The sequence below is a fragment of the Macaca fascicularis genome, chromosome 1, assembly GCF_037993035.2.
Source record: "Macaca fascicularis isolate 582-1 chromosome 1, T2T-MFA8v1.1".
Taxonomy (NCBI): Eukaryota; Metazoa; Chordata; class Mammalia; order Primates; family Cercopithecidae; genus Macaca; species Macaca fascicularis.
In genome coordinates this window covers 100,367,683-100,386,304 of record NC_088375.1, presented here as the reverse complement: position 1 = coordinate 100,386,304, position 18,622 = coordinate 100,367,683, and the positions used below count along the sequence as shown (strand labels likewise).

At 42.1% G+C, this 18,622-nt stretch overlaps 1 protein-coding gene and 1 long non-coding RNA gene across 6 annotated transcripts in view; one reads left to right on the top strand and one right to left on the bottom strand.

Moving 5' to 3' along the window:
- SLAMF1 (signaling lymphocytic activation molecule family member 1) overlaps positions 1-8,649 on the bottom strand; it is a 38,906-nt gene extending 30,257 nt beyond the window's left edge. For all 5 annotated transcript variants that reach the window (XR_012434552.1, XM_005541241.5, XM_005541242.5 and 2 more), the window contains exon 1: positions 8,492-8,649. Coding sequence is in view for 3 of the 5 variants with exons in the window: in XM_005541241.5 (XP_005541298.2) it covers positions 8,492-8,567 (76 nt within the window). In the remaining 2 variants the exon portion in view is untranslated. The remainder of the gene's footprint in view (positions 1-8,491) is intronic.
- Positions 8,650-8,706: 57 nt separating this feature from the next.
- On the top strand, positions 8,707-18,341 carry LOC141410272 (uncharacterized). Its single transcript, XR_012434559.1, has 2 exons — positions 8,707-8,961; positions 17,329-18,341. It is a non-coding gene; the product is annotated as an uncharacterized lncRNA (long non-coding RNA).
- The last annotated feature ends 281 nt before the right edge of the window (positions 18,342-18,622 follow it).

The following is an 18,622-nucleotide window of genomic DNA, read 5'->3' as shown; positions in this document are numbered from 1 at the left end:
AAGAAACGAAAAGAGAACTTCCATTTATTACCACCACTAACTCAACTTACCTACTTGGATAGATGGTCTACATTCCCACGCAAGTGGAGCCTCTTCCCCCATGGAGCACTCACCTACTTCAAAGCTTTGTTTCGGCAATTGCCTCCATCCCTCACATTATCAGGTTTTTTTTACTAGGTTATTTCCATCAATACACAACATATAAACTTGTAGTTTCCTTTATATTAAAAATATCTCCCCTAATCCCAGGTCCATCCCCAGCTACCTCTCCATTTCTCTGTTTTCCTTTTCAGTAAAGTGCTTTAATGTGTGTTTATAGCTTATTTTCCCATTTCCAGACCCATTTTCCCTTGGACCCACTATAAACAGGTGTTCTTTCCTACTGCTCGCTGGACCCACCTTTGTCAAGGTCACTGTCTACTCCACGAAGCCAAGTCAAAGTTCCTATCTTACTTGCTTTCTCAGGGGTACTTGACATAGTTCATCCATCCCTCCTTGAAACGCTGTCATCATTTGGATCAGGGAACACCATACTTTCCCGGTTTTTCACCTATCCTATAAGCTGCCTCTGCTCAGTCTTCTTGGCAGGAGCCTTCTGTTCTTCCGGACCTCTAAATACTGGAGCATCCCAGTTCTCAGAGTTCTCATTCTCATCCACACCAATCCAGTTTCTCACCCAACTGCACAGTCTGACATATTTCTGGGATACTACAGAGTTATATCTCCCAACCAAACCCTTCACTGCACTCCCAACTGCCTACACAAGATAGGACTTGGAGGTCTAAAGGGCATTTCAAACTCAGCAAACAAACTCTTGGTTCCAAAACACCTTCTGCAAACATTATAAGTCAGCCAATTTCTCAGGCCAAAACATTGGAAACATCCTTGACTCCTTTCGTTCTTGCATACTCCAAACTCAATTTTTTTTTTCTTTGAGTCCAAGTCTTGCTTTGTCACCCAGGCTGGAGTACAATGTTGCAATCTTGGCTCACTGCAACCTCTGCCTCCCAGGCTCAAGCAAGTCTCTTGCCTCAGCCTCCTGCGTAGCTGGGATTACAGGCGCCTGCCACCACGCCCGGCTAATTTTTTGTATTTTTAGTAGAGATGGGGTTTCACCATGTTGGCCAGGCTGACTTCGAACTCCTGACCTCAAGTGATCTGCCCGCCTCCGTCTCCCAAAGTGCTGGGATTACAGGCATGAGCCACTGTGCCCAGCCATACTCCACACTCATTTTAACAGCAAATCCTCCTGGCTCTGACTTCAAAATATGTCTGGTATCTGAACCCTTCGCACCTCCTGCATTTCCACCACATCATCCCAGGCCTGGTACTGCCGTCTTCTTCCAGCTGATCTCCCTGATAGAGTAATTTTTAAAAACTATGTCCTATTTTGTCTCTCTCCTGCTTTTAAATTTCTGTGGCTTTCTAGCACTGATAGAATAAAACCATAGTCCACTATTGATATGGCTTCAAAGGCCCTGCATACCCAGTCCCTGGCACTGTTCCAACTCCATTTCCTGCCCTCCTCTTTGCTCACTGCGCTACAGTCACACTGGCTCCTGGCTGCTTCTTAAACCCACCAAGAACATTCCTGTGTCAGAACTTTTGCTTTTGCTGTTCCTCTCGCTGGAGAATTTCTTCCCTTCCATACCTGGATAGCTCATTCTTTCACTTTATTTTAGGTATCTGCTCCAAACAGTATCTCCTCCAAGAGGCCTCCTCTGACCATGTATCTAAAATAACTTTCTGTTTCTTTCTGCACTTATCACTGCCTTATATTATACTGTATATATATTTTTTGTTTTATTTTTGTCTCTCCCACTAAAATGCAAAAGCCTCAAGAGGAAGAACTTCATTTTGTTCATTATTTTGACCCCAGGACCTACAAAGAGGTGCTATGTGCTTAGCACATAGGAGGCATTTAATAAATATCTGTTCAATTTATGAATGCTGAAAACCGTATTACCTGACCAAAGCCTCTTATTTAGGTTCAGATACATATAAGTTTATAAGTTCAGATATATATATATATCTGAACTTAACCATAAGTTGGTGTTCATAAAAGAAGGAGTCCATGACTCAAAGAGAGCATAGATTGTTCTAGCTGATAAGAAAGTCAGAGAGTAAAATAGAACCATCAGCTTAAGTAATGCAGCTACCTAGAAGACACTCTTTCACAACTGACTTGTGGCTAAGATGAGATATTGGAAAATTGGACACACTGGCCCAAATATTCTTGTTACCAAAATACCCTGAAATCCCAATGTCGTTCAGTAAAGGGCTCAGCTAGTAGTAGACTGGAGATTCAATGACTGGGGAAGAAGAAAAAGTAGTCTATCTGGGCTAAAATCTGGATTAGAGTGATTGAAATTCATAATTGTTGAGGAAAAGTGAGAAAGGCAATTAGGCACTTGTTTTTTAAAATATTGCTAATATATTAAGCTTAAAACAGAGTGCTCTCCCCTGCTGCTTGATGACATGAGGAACATTATAGTTAATGTGGTGGTGGTTGTTTTTACATCAATAAACTGGGAAGCATGTTGGATTTTCTTCCAACCACACTTGTGGATGCCTGACTGTCTAGATAATGTGACCCCTTTGGTGGCCGCATACCTGAATTGTAGGCACAGTACTTAAGAGAGTAACTTGAGTCCTGAACCTAAACTTCTAAGTATAAAGAAATGGGAAAAAATTTACAGCCATATGTGCAAGAATGAACTTCCAAACTTCTGTATAAAAAGTTGTATAGATGAGCATATGTATATTTTTCTGGGAGCTCATCCATAAATGCCATCTCTTAAAGGGATCTGAGATTCAAAACAAGATTAAGAATTGCTAGCATAGTGTTGATTTTTAAAGACCAACTTTGATAGGGGAGAAAAAAAGAATTTAAAAATTCCGTTTTCAGACCATAACCCATCGCCACCACTCCCCAAAATGGCTCCCATGCACCCCTTCCCCCCTAACCCTGCACACCCTTTGCACCATGATTGCTTTCAGAACTTGGAGTTGGTTGGGAGAGGAGAAAGAGGGATATAAGAGAGGTAGTGAATAACCAAAAAAATAAAAGAAATCAAAGAAAAAAAATCAAAGAAAGAAAATTGAAGGAGAAAGAGGAAGAGGAAAGGGGAAGGGGTAGATGAGAGAGACTGAGTGGCTTATGCACACTCAGTCATGAGGAGTGGAACCAAAACTTCATCAGGAAGAGACCCTTATACCCCACAACCCACATAAAGAATGATGACGCAACACCTGAGTGTGTGTGTGTCGGGGTCTGGAGGGGGTACTTGAGATCACCCTCACCTAAGCATAAGGTGGAAAAATAAGTGGGGGCTTTAAAGTGGTTCGTAAAACCCCTCAAGTGGCGTCCCTGCTCCTGAAACATCCTGCTGCCTGATGAGTGTTTTCCAGTGTGTCTGTGATTCAGCCAGCCCTTGTTTGCTAAAAGAGTCTGGGAGGAAACATTTGTAGCTGTTAACACCAACTCACTTTCCTTCACGGGCAATTCTACTTCGAAAAATGAGTGATTCACATGGGCCTATGGAGTTTGGTCAAAAATTATTAATAGTATGATTTAGCCAACCCTCTCACAACATGGGCTTCTACCTAATGATAACCCTTTTTGTTTTATTGTATCATATTTTTTTGCCTAGCCCTGATACTTTCATATGTGCTTTTAGCACCTTGCTACAGCATTCTTTCAGGAACAGAAGGAACAGAACTTACAGACTCCACAGTTGTTTTGGTAAATTTAGGCTCAGAAAAAAAAGACAACTTGTCTGTGTTTGCTTTTTAAACTGTATCCCCATCAGTCAAAGTCCTATTTTTATTCTTTGGCACTTCTGGGTCATTCTATCTTATACTATTAGCATGTACCTTCCCTAGCCTTAGAGCCTAGAACCACTCTTTATTTGCCTAGCTAACAACTTCCATCTTTCTGGTCTCCATTTTGACATGTCTTTCGTAGGGAAGACTTTCCTGACTCCTGACTTAGGTTGGGTTGTCCAGCCACAGGCTTCTAACGGACGATGAATGCACTCCTTCATATCATTCATCATGTGTTCAACTCTGGTTCAATGCCTGTAATCCCTTACTCTTATAAGCTTCCAAGAGTACGGACTGTGTCTGTTTTATTCATTGCAGTATCCCTAACACCCACCTGGGACATAGTAGGAGCTCAGTAAGTCCTTGTTACCCAAGTGAATTAATAAAAAGGAATGGATGAATGAACGAATGAGCAAATGACAACCCAGAGTCCAAGTTCTCCTCCCACCAAAATTGGAATGTACTCTGATTTGCCTTTATAACATCCCTAAGAGGTATGTTATGGAGGCAAGTGGTGGGGACCCTTTTCCCCACTTGCCAGCTGAGGACATGGAAGTGCCTTAAATATAAACCCTAGGTTTCAGGTACAACAGACAACTTGCCATTTCCCCTGAACACTTGAAACCCTTTACCTCTGCATTTGTGCCTCCTCCTGGAATACTCCTTCTCAAGTTCCATAAAAATCAAACCCATCAGACCTATTTATTTGGGGCTAAGTTTTTAATATTCATTTTTATTAACTTTATCCCAAATGTGCACATGAGATATTCTGGATTAGATTCAAATTTCTTATTAAATAACTCACAGTAAATAGTAAATTCTTTGGCCCCCGCTTCCCCCTAGGATGATGTGATAAGAGCAAGGTCAATTGTTTTATGTGAGTAACCAGACACTCCATAGGTAAGAAATACGGACAAATTATTTTCTCTACCTATAAAAGGGGAAGGAGGCAGCAATCCCCCCTGCCCTTCTTAAAGGTCTGCTCCTTATTCCAACACTTTGATAGGTAAATAAATCTCTCCAGGAGCCAGATAGTCCCTTACATGTCTTGGCTTTTATGGCAAGTCCTGGGACTTGTCTCAAGTTCTGGGGCTCATTCCTTCTTGCATGTTGCAAAATGAAGGCACAAGCTTGTGCTGGCCTGCTTAGGAAGATAGTGACTCCAGGCTTCACGGCACCTTGGGCGCTCTACCTAGGGACCTTGTTCAGGCTGTAACCATTTGGTCCTCTCGGGAAAAGTTTTATTATTCATTTGGATCAGAGCAATTACCTATACAAATGACTACAGATTTAATTCTCATGGTATGAAAAAAGTGTCAGGAAGCTAGTGTTCTTCACCAGGACACTGAAAAGTCCAGAAAAGTTTTATTTCCCCGCCCTCTTTATCCTTAAGTCTCTGATTTCTTCTCTGCCATGTTAAAAAATTGATACATAATAGATGTACATATTTTCAGGACACATAGCACTATCTGATACATTCACATGTTGTGTAAAGATCAAATCGGGGTAATTGGGATATGTATCACCTTGAGTATTTCTCTTTCCTTTATGCTAAGACCATTTGAATTATTCTCTTCCAGCTATTTTGATATGTACAATAGATTATTGTTAACTATAGTCACCCTACTGATCTATCAAACACGAAGACCTGTACATTTGGAAAGACACACAAGAAAGTGTACACAGTGGTTGCCTCCAGCATGAGGTATGGAGGGCAGATTAGTCTTCACTAAATACTCTTGTGTACTGGTGAAGTTTCATAGACATGGCATGTTTTACAGATGTGATAATCAATAAACAAACTAGTTAACAAAAAAATTAAATGAATGTTTGCATGATGAAAAAAACGTTTTCATTTTCCAAATTACAGGTCAAATACTTCTTATATGCCCTCTCCATTCTTCTATAATTTTTATCAGTCTCTCACCTTTTGAACATTTCTATACTTCAATTTATCTCAATTCAATTCCACTCATATTTTTCAATTATAGATAGCACATTCTAATTTTTACCATGGAATCTGGATACAAATTGTGGCATTCTCCCCACCCCTGCTTCCCAAACATGGGCTTGTCCAGTTTCACTCATTGAGGCCTCTGGAGTCAGATGGCTATGTGAGCACAGAGAAATTGCTAAACTACTCTGTGCCCCTTTCCCCATTTATAAAGTTTTAATGGTACCAATAATACATACATATCTTATAGGCTTGGTGTGAAAATGAAATGACTGACACACATAAAGCATTTAGAACAGTGCCTGGTATAAAGCAAGTATGCAGTATATACTAATATTATTCACTCAACAAACATTTGTGTACAGGCTTTCAGTACAGAAAGTGTCAGGTGCTGCGCAGTGGCTGTTGTTCATTTTGTTTTCCCCACACCTTGCACCCTTGCACCCTTGACAAATGATGTGGCTGCCACATCATTTGTCCTTAATAGCTGCTGAATGGGATCATTCAAAGTCAATCTATGGATAAAAACAATTAGCCCTGATACTCTGATTTCCAGTCCAGTGAGGGAGACAATGAAAGTGACAGCATCACATGACATCACAGTATTAACATTTTTGAGAAATAGAAGTGCCTAGATTGACATCTTGGGATAGAATGGGCCACTGAACATACAAGGTTAGGCCAAGTCTAGAACCCACACACTTGTCCCTCACCTTCCCCCAAAGTGTGTGAAGGGGGTGCGGAGGACCTGCATGGAGGAATAAAAAAACTCACTGAGGTAAAGTCATCAATTATAACAAATGTACCACCCTGGTGGGGGATATTGATAACAGGGGAGGCTATGCATATATGGGGCAGAGGGTATATGGGAAATCTCTGTTCTTTCTGCCCAACTTTGCTGTGAACCTAAAACTGCTCTAAAAAATAAAGTCTATTAAAACAAATCTCATTGGGGAAATGAAAAATTCACTTTACTTGGGGAAGGGACATGTGGACTTTTTGATTTTTACAATTCTGACTGGGAATTAGAAGTTGAGCTGAGTAGAAATGAGAATGGGAGTGGGTGCCAGTTTTACAAGTATCAAGCTTCTTGCTTGGGCAAATCTGTCATGACTAACCTGCCGCATTTGCAAAGCATTTCTGCCTGGGTTTTATTGGGGCTTCACAAAAGGGTGTGTATTTAAAAATAAAAACACTGAAAAGCTTTTGTGAAGATTCAAAGAAGAAAACATGCAATGAAGTGAGCAGCCTCCGATTGGATAGACTTGCCTTGTGGGGCTGGGCTGCTTCTCCCTGACCGGTGACTTCCAAAGCCTCAGTAGGACCAGCTATTGGTCAGCAGTGCCTAAGATGCTATGGGCCAGGCTGGCCAAGAGGCTAGCAAGCACAGAGATGGAAAAGTCCAGCTCACAGTTCAGCACCATCACTCCTTACAGTCACCAAGAAGTGCTCCAAAAATGGTGCAGTCACAAATTGGTTGCAACGAGGGAAGCGTGGCTTTCCCTGTGACCACTTAAAGTGGTTCAGTTTGGTTTTCTGAGCCCTGAGCTCAGTTCTGTCTCTCCTAGACCTTGGGAAGTATGACCCATGGGTCTGCAGATTCCAAAAGGAAGTGGCTGAGCAAGCCCTGTTCATCTGGCTGTCTGGTAAAAGACACATCCATTGTGCAGCACCCCCACATCCCTGGTATATCTCGGTGCTTTTCCTGGAAAAGTCCATATTGGATTTGCGGTCTTGAAAACCCCAAGCTTAAAACACCCTGGGCCTCAGGATTTCCCCCCCTGTCCGTAATGCCACCTCTTCTACTCCAGGCTACCTCCCACAGTCTAAACAAATAAGCAGAAAGAGATTCTCACCCCACTCACACAGGCAGTCCAAAGTCCACTTCTTGCTTGGCTTTTTCTTTCTCAAATACCTTTTCTCATAGCCCTGATACTTCTAAACAGAAAGCAAGAGCTTGCCTTGGGAAGAAGATATCCAGAAAGACAGGAACAGAGTCCAGATCCAAAGGTAGCCCTTGTCTGGCCTTCCTGCTGGAGCTACTCTCTGAGGGTCCCCAATTTGCATTTCCCACATACTGTAACCAGCCCTAGGCTCCAGAAATCCCAACTTCTTCCCTCTTGCTTTCTTGGACCTTCTCTTCCAAGAAAATACACACCAGTATGACCGCACTGTGGTCACTGCTGGTTATTAGCCAAAAGCCTGGAGTTTTCACTTCTACTCTCTCTTCCCATTCTAGCCAATGCTTTCTGTTGACCCATGCTCCTGGTTTGTCAGGCTGCATGGGCACAGATTCCCTCCTAGGGCAGGGATGTAGGGCAAATCATCTCCCAGAGCTCACTCCATCCAGCTCAGTCTCTCTAGGCTGGATCTTTGCCAGAAAAATGCCCATGTAAAACCAACCACTCAACCAGGACTTCTACCAGAGCCTGTCACCCTAAGACTGGTCAGAGAAGTGACTGGAGCCTTTGGCTTAGAGCTCCTCATTTCCTTGGAAAAGGGGCTGGTGGGCTTGAGTCTTGGAAACCCAGGGGCCCAGGAACTCATAATGTTCCTTCCTCTTTGAAAGAGGCAGTTGAAACTGACAGCCAGTCCCTAAGGAAGAGTGACCAAACACAATCCCCAGCCCTGCACCTTCTCTCCATCCACGAAGATATGCTGATTCCAGGCAGCTAACGTGGGACTCAAACCATCAGGCAGATGAACACTCACCTGTTCCATAGCTTGCCCCAAAAGCCAGGGAGAGAAATAACACAAAGGTCAAGGAGAGGAGCCCCTTGGGATCCATCAGCCAGTGAGGAGAAGGAAGGGGTCCTGGTCAGAGCCTGGCAGCTGCTCACAGACGCTAGGCAGAGCGAGCTTCGTGTCATGCAGTGCTGCCTCTGCTGTCTAATTTATGTATCAGGAACCAGCAGGTTCCTGAACCCGCTTCCTGTATCACCGGGACTTTTTCTGCTTGTGTCTTGAGGATTGCTCATCTCCCATGAGGCTTTAAATCACTTTTTTCTTCTCAAGAAGCAGGCTTCTCAAGAAGCCAGGCACTTAGCCTATGGGAGCCAGGAAAGGGGGTGTGTAGTCACCTCGGCCAAACCCCGGCTTTGGGCAGAAACATGCACCCCTGCTTCTTTCCTTAGCTGCCTCCAGGAACCGGATGTTGCAGATTATCTGAGCAGTTCTCTCCGGTAAGTCTTCTTGGATTGCAAAGAAAAGATGTTTTGTCAGATCACTCCTCAAATTTGGCAGTTCACAGCTGAATTTAGATGACTGCATTTTGATGAGCTCATAGACCTCTTACTTCTGTTTTATTTCATAATTTCAGATAACACTTCAACATGTAGTCTGGTGCGGGTGCCACTGTCACAGAGAGATGGGATGGGCAAGTGCGGGTCACTTGGAAGAAACCCTGTGACCCCAATGAGTGCAATGTGGTATAATTTAGTGTCCCATGCTCCTAGTTTGTCTTCTCACATGTGTGTGGATTCCCTCCCAGGCAGGGATGTAGGACAAATCTATCCCAGAGCTCCATCCTTCCAGCTCAGTCTCCTTGTTGTGTTTGTTTTTTCCTAATTTTTAACGTCTGTGTGTACATAGTCAGTATGTATATATATAGATGTATGGGGTATATGAGATATGTTGATAGAGGCATGCAATGCGTAATAATCACACAGGGTAAACGGGGTATCCATCACCTCAAACATTTATCCTTTGTGTTACAAACAATGCAATTATACTTTTAGTTATTTTTAAATGTGCAATTAAATTATTATTGACTATAGTCACACTGTCGTGTTATCAAATACTAGTTCTTATTCATTCTTTCTATTTTTTGTACCCATTAACCATCCCCACTTCTTCCCCAACCCCCACTACCCTTCAGCCTCTGGTAACCATCCTTCTACTCTCTGTCCACAAGTTCAATTGTTTTACTTTTTACCTCCCACAAGTGAGAACGTGTGAAGTTTGTCTGTCTGTGCCTGGCTTATTTCACTTAACATAATGATCTTCAGTTCCATCCACATCGTTGCAAATGACAGGATCTAATTCTTTTTTAGCTGAATAGTACTCCATTGTGTATATGTAACACATTTTCTTTATTCACTCATCTGTGATAGACACTTAGGTTGCTTCCAACCTTGGCTATTGTGAATAGTGCTGTAATAAACATGAGAATACAGATATCTCTTCAATATACTGATTTCTTTTCTTTTAGGTGTACACCGAGCAGTGAGATTGTGGATCATATGGTAGCTCTATTTTTAGTTTTGTGAGGAACCTTCAAACCATTCTCCACGGTGGTTGTACTAACTTATAGTCCCACCAACAGTGTACAAGGGTTCCCTTGTCTCCACATCCTTGTCAGCATTTGTTGTTGCCTGTCTCTTGGATAAAAGGCTTTTTAATTTAACTGGGGCTGTGTTGTATTCTGGGAGTTGCCTTTATTTTAGAGTTTGTGTCTAACTTTTCATTGAGGAGAAGGAACTAGTATTGGCAGAAGGAAGATCCCGCCCTCTTTCATGAGTTAAACTATAAGAATGGGACACTGGAAATGTAACCAATGCTCACAGGGAGACTTGAAAGAGTAGGGAAGTGTTTTTAGAGTTCATTGTAACAGGTCATAGGCACTCTCTGATGGGCCTCCCCATGGGGATCAGGTAATAAAAGTTGGTGGGATATGTGAGCTTGTTCTTTATCCTCACTGTTTTCTTCCTTCCTTTCCCCAGCACTCAACTGTCCTTCTCACAACTATTCCCAGTGTTGTGTGCTTGAACCAGCATGTACCAATTAATAAAACTGTTAAATTTTCAGGAATCTGGATGGGCACAGTGGCACGCCTGTAGCCCTACCACTTGTGGAGGCCTAGGTGGGAGAACCTTTGAGGCCAAGAGTTTGAAAACAGTCTGGGCAATATAGCGAGACCTCATGTCTACAAAAATATTTTTTAAATAAAAATAAAAAATAGATTTTCAGAAAGCTTGTGAGGTGCTTGATGAACATGGCCATTATTAAACATATAAAATTAAATTAAATTATATAAACTTACAGTTAAGCTGGGTGTGGTGGTACATGCCTGTAGTCCCAGCTAGTTGGGAGACTGAAGCATGAGGATCCCTTGAGTCCAAGAGTTTGAGGCTGTAGCATCTTTTTTTTAAATTTTTTTTATTTTTTATTTTTTATTATTATTATACTTTAAGTTCTAGGGTACATGTGCATAACGTGCAGGTTTGTTACATATGTATACTTGTGCCATGTTGCTGTGCTGCACCCATCAACTCGTCAGCACCCATCAACTCGTCATTTACATCAAGTATAACTCCCAAATGCAATCCCTCCCCCCTCCCCCCTCCCCCCTCCCCATGATAGGCCCCGGGGCTGTAGCATCTTTATAGCAGTGTGAGAATGGACTATCATGATCATGCCTGTTGGTGTGGTTTGCCACTGTATCCCCACCCAAATCTTATCTCGAATTGTAATCCCTATAATCCCCAAGTGTTGAGAAAGGGACAAGGTGGGAGGTGATTGGATCATGGGGGCAGTTTCCTCTCCATGCTGGTCTTAAGACAGTGAGTGAGTTCTCACAAGATCGGATGGTTTTAGAAGGCAATATTTTCTGCTCTTGGCTGCACTTCTCTCTCCTACTGTGATGTGAAGAAGGTCCTTGCTTCTCCTTTGCCTTCTGCCATGATTGTAAGTTTCATGGGACCTCCTTAGCCATGTGGAACTGTGAGTCAATTAAACCTTTATCCTTTATAAATTACCCAGTCTTGGGTAGTATCTTTATAGCAGTGTGAGAATGGACTAACACACCTGTGAATAGCCACTGCACTCCAGCCTGGGCAACAGAGCAAAACCCTGCCTTTAAAAGAAACTTTACAACTAAATAAATTATACTAAACAGAGGGAATAAAATCTCAAAGCTCATTGTTTCTTAATTATTTTATGACATTACTGATATCTATGTTCTTGAGGTAATTGACATCTCTTATGTGTCTACAGTGGAAATTAAATACTGGATCATTGGTACTTCTGGACCTGTCTTCCCCACTCTGCATTCAATGGCATTATGTTGGGAACTTGAAACTGGCCATGATGAGAGTTTATGTCATGGAAATCAGCAAGCAATATAAATCAGAACTTCATTGTTTTGTTGATTGTCTAAATGTAAGAAAGTAATAGAGAAAACATAATGATGCAGAGTACACTTAAACGTGTGCCATGACTGTGGCCCTTACTTTGGGATTAGCATAAAAAATTGAGGAAACATTTTTCCAGTGCTCAAAAACTATCATCTGATTCAGCAAAAAGTCACTAGTGTCACTGATGAGCAAATGATGTTCCAACACACGTTTTTGTTGTTTCACATTTCTTTAACTTCAAAAAAGACATTAACCAACATTCATCTTGGAACTACATTCCTTTGTCAATTGTAACCACAGTTCGGCTGTGGATATGAATTAAGCCAATATGAAAGCAAGCAGCCTGTGAGATCAGTGGCTATATGGAATTTACAATAAAGGGGATTGTACATTTTACTAAAATGCAATAAATTGTATTTTATAAATTGCATGTTACACATTCTTCATATAAGCAAAATTTATAACAAACTCATTTACATATATGCATACATTATTTTTCATTATGGTTAACCATTTACCAACACACCACTGTTACAATAACTGAGAATCCAAATAGTGAATGGCATACTGTCTACATATTCATAAAATGTCAGTTGAAATAACTAAATGATGTGAGAATACTGGGATCCTGTAAAAATGGGAAACCAATGATCCAGGTCTGATTTCAAGACTGGTGTTCTCTCTTCAAGCTGCACGGCTCCTGGAAGGCATGCTGTCTATTCATTTCAAACCATTCTCTCTCAAAGACAGACACTTATTCTCTTGTTTGCTTTGCCCTTCCTCTCATTTCCAGAATTAGCCCTTCTCCAGCCTCACCATGAGGCATCTCCACTCTGACCTCCTGCATCCCCTCTGCACAGAAAACTGAGCTAATGGTAAGCACTATCTGAAGAGTTTTCCTGTTTGGTGCAATCTAGAACTCAATAAAAACATACATTGAATGAGGGTCAGAAATGGTTTAGATGAAGGTTCTGAGGTTCTAGAGTGGATTCTATAGAGTCCTCCCTGCCCCCAAATTCTTCTTCACCTGGAACGTCTGAATGTGGCCTTATTTGGAATAAGGATCTTTCAGATGTAATTAAGGAAAGAATTGAGATGAGATTATATTGGGTGAATTAGAGTGATCCCCAAATCCAATGAGAGTAGTGCATCTTTATGAGAAATAGAAAAAGGACACACAGAGACACGAAGAAGATGGCCATGTGAAAAGACAGAACGGAGACTAGAGCTATGCAGCCACAATCCAAGGAACACCAGAGACAACCAGACGCTGGAAGAGGCACAGAAAGATTCTCCCCTGGAGCTTTCAGAAGGAGCCATGCCCTGCCAATATGTTAGTTTTAGACCTTGGGCCTACAGAATGGTAGGAGAATGAATTTCCGTTGTTTTAAGTCATCATGTTTGTGATAATTTGTTACAGCAGTCATAGGAAACTAATACAGGACCTGAGGGACAATGTGACTGACCAGAGATTTGCAGTTAGTACATCTAGTATACTGAGCTGCTTCCTTCAGCTATTAAGAGCAGATGTCAATAGACCAACAACAGAAGATACACAGATGATAGTGTCTTGTAGTTACAAAGTTGTTTTCAAAAGCCTTCACATTCATGGCCTTATTTGATCCTCCTAACAGTCCTATGAAAGAGCTGGTGGCATTTGTAAGGCAGGATCTGGACCAAACTTGGGAATCCTGACACTGATCAGAGCTCGTTCCTTTTTCCTGGTGAGTATATATCACCATGAATACTCAAGAGGATAAGGAGGAAGGAAATCTTGCTAATTGAACTCCCTGGATGTCTGGGGTTTCCACATGTGTTATTTCATTAATCTTGGTAGCAGTAAGAAGCAGGAATAATTATCCCCATTTTACAAATTGAAGTATAGTGCAGCTAAATAACTTGTTCAATGGCTCAGAGCCAAAAAAAAAAGCAAGAGTTGGATTCAAACCCTGGATTATCTGACTCCAGAGTCTGTGTTCTATCCATTCACCATACCACTTGCATTATACTGAGCAAGAATCTTAGCCAGTCTTCAGGCTCGTGTAGGCTAATGGCTCATTATCTGTGAAACATTCCTTCTGGCACAGGCCACAGCGTGGGCAATAGGAGAATCCTAGGTGAGCACTGTTTCCTGTCCTAGCCTCCCATGTCTGTGGCTCAGCACCATTCTTTCCCTTTGGCGATGCAGAGCCCCACCCTGAGAGTGAGGAGGACTACATTTCTGTGGAAAATAGCCTTCCCCAAAAAACCTCAAATGGGTTATCCATCAAAGACATCTCCTACCTCTTATACTCTTAAATGTGTCCCTAAGACTTGCCACTCTCTCTCCTGACACTATGGCTATAGGTGCCAATATCACCTGCCTGACAGTGTCTGGGCTGGACTGTTCCTGAGTGTCTTGGCTTCCCAGCCAATGGTCATCATCATCATAGCCTCTGACCAGAGGTCCCCTATAAAAGGAACTGGCCCCACAGAGAAGGGCCACTAAGACCAGATCACCTGGCCACATGGAGCTCATGATGAGCATATTTATCTGGATAAGAAAAAAAAAAACCTGCAAAACCAAAATGAAAATACAGAATTCCCCCAAACTCTGAAAGCTCTCCTAGTAGACCTGATTGAAGAGTTTAAAACTGGCCTGGGGAAAGCACTGGGAAAAAACACCCTGGGGTCCGCCCTGCTGGGTGAGATGAGGAAGCCCACAGGGCAGATGGCTGATATGGAGGCTGAGCAGACTAGTCAACCAGATAGCCTTGTTGTGGTGCTGGGGCTGTCAGGGTTGAGGGGAGAGTGGAGAGAAAACTGGGCTTTGAAGTGACTCTAGCCCAGATGCAGGCTCAGGCTCTACTCAACTCCTTTTTGCTGAATGTTCATGCCTGCCATCAGCTCCCTAGCCAGATGGATGACCTGAGTGACCAGGCCTGGCTAGGAGAGATGAAAATCCCACTGGCAGTGCCTTCTTCCCTGTATCCTGTCTGTGGTTCTGGGATTGCCCACTGCAAGGCCCTCACCAGGTTTCTCACATCAGTGAGAAATTTAGACCTGCTTCAGGGCACTGGAGTCTGGAAGTGGAGAGACATCTGAGGGTCTTTGCCATCTGAGGACTTCCTCTCCAAACTGCTGTCATTTCCACTGATGTTCCTCCATCCTTCCAGACCCCAGACCCAATATGTGGGATCCCTCCCTTCCTGGGGCCTGCGCTGAACTGACTTGGAATTCTTCATGTCCCTTAAGGGGTGACTGTGACCAAGAAAGAGTCACTGCTTCACAGACTCTCTCCACAGCATTTTTAGAAGCATTCTTGGTAGGACTGGGGTGCTTCCTACTACCTTTCAAATGACCTCATGTGGCAGTCATGTAATTTGCTAGTCTGCTTTTTACTGGCATACATTGTTAAAGAAAGGGAAATGCCCATGCCACTCTACTCCTTCTAGGCAGAAATAGAGTTCAGGAACTGGTGACAGTGGTTATTGAGTCACCAGCCTCAGATCTTTTCTGTGCTCCAAAAACTGCCTCCCATAACCCTGGTCTGCCTTCTTAGACAGAGTGGTAGATAGGAGAATAATTTGCAAAGTACCTGGAAACCCTGTATAAGCACTATCAGAAGCAGAATTCATTTCTGTCTCTGAATAGTTCTGGTCCTTAACTAGCCAGTCACCTCCCTGAGAAACAGAGACAGCTGGGGAATGGGCGCTGTGTGCTCCATGAAGTCATTTAATGACCCTCTGAGATACTCATGGGCCATTTATACAGTCCAAAGCAGTGATTCCTGCACTGTCACACCAATGAGGTGGGCTGACCTGAAGTGAGTCCAGGAAAGAGGGGAGAGCTAGGACACTTGAGCTGCTTGGAAAAGCTAGCTATAGGGTAGAAATCTTCAGTGAACAATTCTAACTGCAACCACTGGAGAGAGAGGTGAATAGTGGAGAGTAACTCCAGATGAAGCACTGTGATGGAATCCCAATCCACCTGCTTCTCCATCCACTTGCCTCTTCTCCATCCACTCACCTCTTCTCCATCTACCTGCCTGCCCCAGCACTGACTATGAGAAAACCATTCCATTGGTTTAAAATATAGTGACTCTAAACATCCTTTAATGATATATTCATACTTACCAAGAATAACAAATCTAATTGTCAACCACTTAATGACTTTATCAGATAACACTGCTAGTTAAGAGAAAAATATTTAGGAATTGTGGTCTTTTTTTAACATTGGGGTTCCATCCTCCAATGGTTAATTTTATGTGTCAACTAGATGGCATTATGAAGTGGCCAGATTAAACATTATTTCTGAATGTGTCTGTGAGGGTGTTGTGGATGAGATCAGCATTTGAATCGTGTCTCAGGAAAGCAGATTGCCCTCCATCCAATTCATTGAGGGCCTGACTAGAACAAAAAGGCAGAAGGAGGAATTTGTTCCTTTTGCTTCCCACCTGCCTAGTGAGCCCTTGTGCTGGGATTGACACCGTCACCTCCCCTGGTTCTCAGGCCTTCAAACTTGAACTGGAATTACACCACTGGCTTTCCTGGATCTCCAGCTTGCAGACAGCAGGCCATGAAACTTCTCAGTCTCCATAATCACATGAGCCAATTCCTCATAATAAATCTTTTTATGTATACGTATCCTATTGATTCTGCTTCTCTGGAGAACCCTAACTAATATTCATCTCTTCTTTTAAAAATCACAAACGTAATATAGCACTGAGGAAAATGTCTATAAAAGAAAGAAAATAAAATGTGATCCAGGTATAGTGGCTTACGCCTGTAATCCTAACACTTTGGGAGGCCAACGCAGGAGGATTATTTGAGGCCAAGAGTTTAAGATCAGCCTGGGCAACCTAATGAGACCCCAGCTCTACAAAAAAAAAAAAAAAATTTAATTAGCCAAGCATGGTGGCGCATGCCTGTAGTCCCAGCTACTTAGGAGGCTGAGATGGGAAGATTGCTTGAGCCCAGAAGTTCAAGATTACAGTGAGTTATGTTTGTACCACTCACTCCAGCCTGGGTGACATAGTGAGACCCTGTAAAAAAAAAAAAAAAAAAGAAAAAAGAAAGAAAGGAAAATCTGCCATCATTTTTTAACCATCACAACTGCTTTGAAGTTTGCAGTTTTCCAAACCTTTCTTTAGAAGGCAGCAGGCAGCAGACTGGTTCAGAACCCTGGCCACACGGTCAGATAGTTCTGGGCCCACGCCCCCATTCTGTTATTTATAAATCATCCCACCTTAGACAAGTTATTTAATCTCTCTAAGCCACGCTTTCCTCATCAGTAACAGAGTTAAGACGAAGAACAATCTCATAGGATTGTTGGGAGAAGTAAATGGCATAAATACAAGTAAGATGTTCGCTGCAGCACCTGACATGTGAAAGCCATTTTGCACTGGTGTCTATCACTTTTTATTGTTTCCTGCAGGTGGTCATGATTAATTAAATGGCGAACCCCATAAAGCTGCAGCTGGGGATGCACAGGAAGTTCTGTTGTGTGGTCAAGATCAAGGACACTCCTCAGAGACATGGAGCAGAATGTTTCAGGCACCCTACAAATGAATGTCATTCCTGGGCATCTCTACTGGAGGCAACGATAACTTGGCAACGTAAATTAGGGACAAAAGCACACTATAGACTATTAAGACCTTTTAGCAATTGAAGACAGAGAGACGGACTTTATGTAATAAGTGTTTTAAAGCCCTGTTGTAAAAGAATTGAAATTTCTCAGCATAGACTATCACATTTCATAAAGAAAATATCAGTGTATAATAGAGAACAGGAAGAGTTGTATATGTAAACCATGAATCAGAACAGAAAATGTGAAACAGAATGAAAATGTGAACTGAACCCTTGGCCACACCTGATGCAGTTTCGCAGAATCCACATGTGGCAGGATTGGAAGACAATACCAAAATCACACAGTACAGTAAATGCAGTTAGTGTTTATTTTCATTGTATACAACACCTCTGAGGTTCTCATTCTGTATGGTGGGCTTGGTCACTTCAATTTATCTTTTTGCTTTATTATAAAATTTCAAGTAAAAAAATGCCTCTGGGTATCATCGTAAGTAAACATCTGATAATTAGGCTAATCTCAAATAATAATTACAGTCAAGATGCTGGTGCCTGGGATAGACACCACGTGCCTTTTACTAAGCAGCGGCTTAAGTGAAGTTTTTTCTTGCCTCAGTGGGCTACTCATTCCAGAAGCACATTTGTAACTACAGTCACTGGGTTGCACCTAGTTTTGTATTTTTTAAAATTTAACATAATACGTTACAATGACTCACATGTTGTTGCCTAGTTTAATGAAGAACAATTTCTTAAAGAACATTGTGTTCATATCTCTCCTTGAAAAAAGAACAAATGAAGATCAAGAGATTGTTTAAAATGTCAAATTTTAAAAAGCGTTCTATGGAGTAAAAGAAGTAAAGATCATACTCAGAGATAGATACTTCCTTCTTTAGTTTTATTGTTTCTAAATTTTGCTTTGTTGAACAAGATAATAGAGTTAAAACAACAAGGAGTATGTTTTATCTTAACAAATTTTCCAAGGGGTGAATAAGTCAGTTAAGAGGCAGCCTCTTTTTCTGTTGTATTTGTCTTTAAGAAGGACGGCTCATGGTGCCCAGTTCTGATAACAGAACCTGGATAAACACTATTAAAATGAACTCTGGTCTTGTCTTGGGCCCCAACTGGCTGGGATATTGTCCTGCATG